Raw genomic sequence first — 6,821 nt, 5'->3', positions numbered from 1 at the left:
CACAGCAAAGGCTAGTTAGCTTAGCACAGAAACTGAAAAGAGGGGGGCAAAGTTAGCTGAAGCTAAAAGCTAACGCTAACTATTTGCCTCCTCCAAAGAGGGTTTCTGCCGTTTTGCAGTTTTGTATGTTAGTGGAATTACAGAAAAGCTAGAGTTTGCAGATTTACACAAAAAATAGTCTTTTAACTTTTTTGGACATTAAAAGTCTGGTAAAAGTGGTTACTTTTGAAGTATCAAGGCTAGCCATTTCCAGTGTTTATGCTAAGTTAAGTTAGCTAGCTGTCACATGTTCTCATCTACTTCTCAGAGAATAAGCATATTTTCTAAAAGGTGGAACTTTTTCTTGAAGTCTCCAAAAACACTGCCCATCACCAGTGTTACCGACTTTATCATGGTTGCCATTAGAATAAAGTCAACACTATGAGGGTGCAGTTTGGCTTTAAACTTAAATGTTAACATTTTAAGCATAAAAACACACAACTTTTTAAACCTAATGACATTATAAAAACATAGCCTGTCACATCTAAATAGCTTATAAAACTAATAAAAAATAGTTGAGTATAAAATAGACTGCAGGTCTGATAACAGATCAACTTGTGAGTTTTGACTACACACGCAGAACAAAATATAATACAGGCCTTGTATAAATTAAGATTTCCATTGTATATTTATCTGCCTATATATAGCAGCAGGCTGAACCAGCTGAACCTGAAGCACCGTAGCACTGCTTGTCTTTCTTTTGGAAACCAACATCTTTGCTGAAGTCGTTATTAAAAAGGGGTTGGACTTGATCCCTCCTACTTGCGGCTGCTATTTATTTTTGTGGATTTCCTTGGTGATGTTCACTTAACCTTTTGACAATAGCTGGAGGAAAGTTGTGGAGGAACTAGTACTGGTGTTGGCTTTCTGGCTGATGCTGCCATCAGTAACATGCCTACAGAAAAGGCAAAGACAAGCCTTTCTGTTCTTGCTTTGACTTTCCTCAAAACAAAAACAATTTCAGCCGTGAGAGAAGTCACATCTCCACATTTGACAGGCACATAAAGTTACAGACTGGCCTTAACAGTTTAAATGGCTTTGTTTGTCACATTTTACATCAAGCCAAATCAGAAGCAGTTGGCCTCATTTCAGCAAACTGAGATTTTCATTTACACAGAGTGATATTTATGCTGGAATGATTATGGCAGAACCCTATTAAAATGTGGGTCACAGATCATTATCTAATGAGTCATTTCAAGACAGGAAGTGACAATGTTATTATTTCACATGGGTTTATCTCGTACTAGAAGAAAAGACAAGATGATGGAAAATTGTGAGCACCATTGGGAATCTTTAAGTTAATTTCTCCATTAAGATTGGAACGTATTCAACTTAAGACTAAAGAAAGAATCACATGTAGAGGAGATAAGAAGGGAAAGGGGTCTCATGAGAATAAGGTGCCAAATAAATATATTTTACTAACGCTAAACAAAATAATATAATGTATATAAGGTACTTATTTACCACACAGATAAACAAGTTGTCCAGGAGTCATTTAATTGAAGTGCTTTCCAAAAACGTTTGAACTTATTTAACCCTCCTATTGTCTTCGTGTTCCCCCTTACTTTGGTGTTCACGGTCAAATTTGACCGGTTCTGTTTTAACTGCTATTACATTAACACAAAAAACATTAATCATCACCAAATGTCATTTAACACCCTTTCAAACTGTACATATTGTATCAGACTACTGGTATACATGAAAAACTGCAGTAAATATACAAAGAATAGACACTGAACATGTATTGCGTGTGCCAGGTGTGATCCATGTGGGGGGATGGGCACATAAGAGCGGGAAATGTATCAAATTGTTCTGTTTGTTTGTTTGTTTGTTTGTTTGTTTGTTTGTTTGTTTGTTTGTGTGTGTGTGTGTGTGTGTGTGTGTGTGTGTGTGTGTGTGTGTGTGCCAGGTTTGATTCACATGGGTAGGATGGGCACATAAGGGGGGGAATACATCTATAGTCTTTGTGTGTATTTGTGTGTGTGTGTGTGTGTGTGTGTGTGTGTGTGTGTGTGTGTGTAGGTGTAGGTGTAGGTGTAGGTGTAGGTGTATATGTATATGTGTATGTCTGTGTGTGTGTGTGTGTGTGTGTGTGTGTGTGTGTGTGTGTGTGTGTGTGTGTGTGTGTGAGATCTGATCCGGATGGTTATTAATTCCATTTTTGACCGGGAACACCATGGGTGTTACAAAGTTGACTAAATCATCCAGAATTCAATGAAAGTGGTGATCAGCCATTGTATATGTTCAAATGTCTACTGTGAAGGATATCATAAAGCCTTAATGTAATCAAATGTAAAGCAAAAAAGTTATGATTGATGGAAGTAGTAAATCGGTCAGATTTGACCCGAAGACAACAGGAGGGTTAAGTAGTTTTACGTGTCTGCATTTTTAAATCCAAATTCAAAGACTAATAACGAAAACACAAAGGGAATCTGATTTATTTGGGGATCCTTTGAGATTGTAAATTAATTTTGCAATCAAGAACTCATCTTCCCTTTTTCCTTAGAAAATCCCCACACACAAAATAATTCAAGCAAACTACAATCCTGCATCAAGTAATGATCTCCAATGGACAGAAAGACATGAAGCTAAATTAATTAGAGGGAAGTTAATATGGCTTAAGGGTTCTGCGTATATTCCAACACAGCTTGAGTGGGAATCATTATTTAGATATTTGTGTGATTTAAACTTTCTTGACTTTGTTAGTTATGCTGATAAAACCAATGCATTGAGATAAGCAGCAACAAATAATCGTGAATGTTACGCCTTAAACTGATTTTAGATTTATTAGAGAGAACACCTTACCAAACGAATGCCCCCCAAAACAGAAGGATTTATGGGTAAAAGTAGAAAAATGTTTGCATTTGATTGTCAGCTGTATTTCAGGCTCAAAAAGCCCATAATAATTCAATGAAAATACATCAACAGTATGTGAGATTATGGAAACTAGATTTATTTGTTGTTGAATAAAACACGTTTGAATTCATTTATGGTTTTCCCTCAAACACGTTCAAGGTGTTATTACTCTAATAAATTATAACTCTAATCTTATTTTGTAGTCAACAAACCGCCGTGTTAGTCAGGTAACTAAAGGTAAAATTACATTCTGCCAACAATTGTCGTCCGACTCCCAAACTTTGCAGGTAAACCAAGAAGACTTGGTCATTTACTATCTAAAGATTGCAATGTGTAAATAATGAGATGTGTATCTGTTTAAGTATGTGATCGTTTTTCTAAAAACAGAAGTGTATTTGCATATATTTCAGAAACCTAGAAGGTGGGGGAATTTCTTCCTTTTCTACATATTATTAATAAATGAAGTACCAGCCCTTTTTGAATGAAGAAAAATACTAACATATGTTAAGAACTTTGTTGCCTTTTAAGCTGCAAGTGACTTTGAAATATAATAACACGCTGGTCATCATCACATCCAGAGATCCACCCTGAATATGACCACATGTTTGACTACTGGTCCTGAGATTTTGGAAAACTGCTGTTGAGATTCACTCTGAGTTTGTGAGTTAATGACCATCCAATAATTAAGACCTCTTAGATGAATTATGACCAAAGGCAGATTTCTAGGTGGTTTACGTCCTTTCAAATATGCTCCTAAGTTAATGTTTGAGATGTAACCTTATTATGCTGGGAATACAATGAACTTTCTAGAAATGACTTTGATTGTAAAGAAAGATTTGATTTAGCTTTGATACAGTGTTTTCCTTACTGTATGTCCACTGTGTCTTTATCTCGGGGAAAATATGCATCAGTGTTCTTGAACTAAACAAAAATTGTGCTTTAGAAACATGATACTGATTACATGATTCTCTACGGGGCTGGGTCGGTGTATGTTTTTTCTGTGACGTGAAACAAAACATCACAATTTCTTCTTTGCTTTGAAGAAAAAGAAGGCTGCTTTGACTTTATACTGTCCACTGGTTTGATGTCATGAAGATTGATTTGAGTGCCACCAAGTGATTGTTTAGCCCGGGGTACTTTCTAAGTATTGCTTAAAGGCTGTGAATCAGAGAAATTATTTGAGGAATGCTTGAACAACTGGTGGTTAAAACGCACCGAAACACCTCAATCGTTACAAGGCCCCACCATTGACTAGCATAGTTTTTGCATTACTGGATCATGGATTAAAGGAATACTCCACTGTTTGGTGTGACATATTTGATCCAAAATTCCTCTGGCACACTTTGCATCAACTCCAATGCTAATATTAGCATGCTAAAAATGTTAGTTAACCAGGTGGTTGATTAGCCTCGCAGAGTTTGCAATGATTGCTGGGTGTTGTAGGAATGCTGGAAACAAGTTGGAGTTTGAAGCTTAATGGTAAATGGCTTTTTGTCAGCATATATCAAATATTACAAATATTTGATTTCTATTTCTAAATGCAGGGAACATTCACGAGCTTACACTAAAAGCAGTAGAGTATTCCTTTAATCAAGGGCAGGCAAATTAAATCAGTGATATGCAGCCATTATAAACACATGGCACAGTAAATTAAATGATACAAAAAAATTCATAAAGAAGACAAAAATGTGCCAGTGACAACCAGCTATGGCAAATTTGTTTTTAGGAAAAATATTAAAACAAAAAAAAGGTAAACAGGACAAAACTTGAAGAAACTTGTTGGCAACAAGACAAGGGGCCCACCTTTCATCATGTACCAATAAGCAAAAAGGCAATACAGGATGAAGAGCGATGAGGGGAAGAGTGGATGTGCTGGGCCTGTGTTTTGATTTAATTTGGAATGAACGGTATAAAGAAGGTTGCTTAATACTAGTTACACATTGGTGGAGATCTTGTACTTGGGAGACATGTTATTATGGAACCAGATGAAACTAAAAATGACGCCCATGGTTTTAGGTATACGCTCGTCGTAGGCAAACGTCATGGCCTCGTGCAGCGGGACTTTGACCACCTCGATTAGCTCTCCCTCGCCTGGCTCACCTCCCCCTGCGCTCACACAGTTGTCGTCGGACACTTCGGCGTAAAACATGGTCTGCTTGGCGCCCGTCACACCTACACCTGACCTGTGGGGGGATAAGGGAACAAATGAATAAAAGGTCACCTATTATGCAAAATCCACTTTTTCTGTGTCCCCTCTGTGGAAAGAGATTCTGAAAGTTTCAGGAAAAAAGATTCTCTCTCTTTTTGTCCTGATCCATTTCTATAAAAACCTGTCTGAAAATGAGCTGATCAGATTTTGGCCACTTTATGATGTCATAACGATGTTTTGGCTTGTGTAACCATTAGCCAATCAGCAACCAAGGTAACCCCCCCCCGACCTTATCACCTGAATCTCCTCCTAGAGCACCATTGAGTTCTTTGTAACCAAATCTCTCTCAGAGGGGCGTGGGGAGGGGCTCCTTATTTTCATTTAAAGTAACAGGCAGAGAATCAGCACTTTGGAAACAAGGCTGAAACAGAGGGGATTATGGGTAATGCTGCAATGATCTGTTTGGTGTTTGGAGCCAAACACTTCAGAGACATGTTCTGTATATATCTGTGACCTGTGATATATTGATGAAAAACAGTATAATACAGGGGACCTTTAAACTCTATTATGTTTGCAATAATTCCCCACGTTTTTGAACAGGGGCGGATATTGTTTGCATAGTTTAATACTGGGTCCAATCAAAATTAAATTCCAATGACAAAGGCAATAATGTATTTTGGGGGATTTTTAACCATTTTCTGACAAATCGTGTTTTCAATTTTTTTTACCAAATGCAAATTCATCATGGTGTCAAGTGGTCTCTTTCTCAAAGTAGGTTTATGCGGGGATTTCCGTTTTGCAATCTCCAAATTCCATATGAAAGCACAGTCTTTGAATGCTGGTAATAAGTAACATAAATAAATACTGTAGTACTTAAACCAAGCTGACCCTGGGTTGCCTACTATTAGAGCAGAACTTCACCACACCAGGCGCTTCTGTCATGAAGACCCTCATAGGGGTCCTGAGGGTTAAGATGATACCCATCTAGTTAATGGAAGCAGCCCACACATAACAACGCTCATAGACGACACCAACACAGCCAGAGGAGGTGTTCGAGTCAAATCAAAAGCACAGTGATGGCAGCCGTCAGGTAAAGCTGTCCAGCTGCTGCTGTTAGAGAGGGACGCTTCGTCCCCTTGAACTTCTGTGTGAAGACATAGCGAGCTAATAAAATGTTAATAGAGATTAATGATTATTTTATGTTCAATTTCATAACATCAGTTTTTCTTCTTCAATCCCATCTCATTATGGATATTTCTCAAACAACAATTATTTGGCTTCTTTAATCTTGATGCATTTCCATCACTTTAATTCTTTCAAACTGGATTGATACAAAATCATTCTTTCTTTGAGGTGCATCATATTATGTGGACTTTCATTCACATTTAAAGTGATACGTTACCAACGTTTTTAATAACTCAAACTCCTGGAAAAATCCTGGATATTGAGAGGTACAGTAAGTGATGTAAAAGAGGAGGTCTGGAACCAGGCTTCATCCTGAGAAAAGTGTTTAAAAGTGGAGAAGTGCATGATGCTAATATACTTAGTTTCTTGTTTTTCAAAGCCTACAGGCTGATGAGTTTGAGGTTGAGGTTTTGAATGGAAAATTCCTCTTTCAAAGACATTTAAGTATTAATTTAAAACAAGTTCTATTCAAGTCTGTTTGACTGTTTCAAGTCAAACTAACCAAACAGAGATTCAAATGTGGGTTACTTCTGAGTGAACATAGCTCCAGGATGTTGAGAAATTATCCATTAAAATTATACAAAATAGGACA

At 37.3% G+C, this 6,821-nt stretch overlaps 1 protein-coding gene across 1 annotated transcript in view; it reads right to left on the bottom strand.

Annotated features, from left to right (window-relative positions):
* Nucleotides 1–4,464: 4,464 nt before the first annotated feature.
* The window catches only part of nudt14 (nudix (nucleoside diphosphate linked moiety X)-type motif 14), a 23,573-nt gene continuing 21,216 nt past the window's right edge, over nucleotides 4,465–6,821 (bottom strand). Inside the window, exon 4 of the mRNA XM_079645314.1 lies at nucleotides 4,465–5,116. Coding sequence (XP_079501440.1) covers nucleotides 4,829–5,116 — 288 coding nt within the window. The 3' untranslated portion in view covers nucleotides 4,465–4,828. The remainder of the gene's footprint in view (nucleotides 5,117–6,821) is intronic.

Source organism: Notothenia rossii (genome assembly GCF_949606895.1).
Source record: "Notothenia rossii genome assembly, chromosome: 8".
NCBI lineage: Eukaryota > Metazoa > Chordata > Actinopteri > Perciformes > Nototheniidae > Notothenia > Notothenia rossii.
This window is presented reverse-complemented; position numbering and strand designations above follow the sequence as displayed.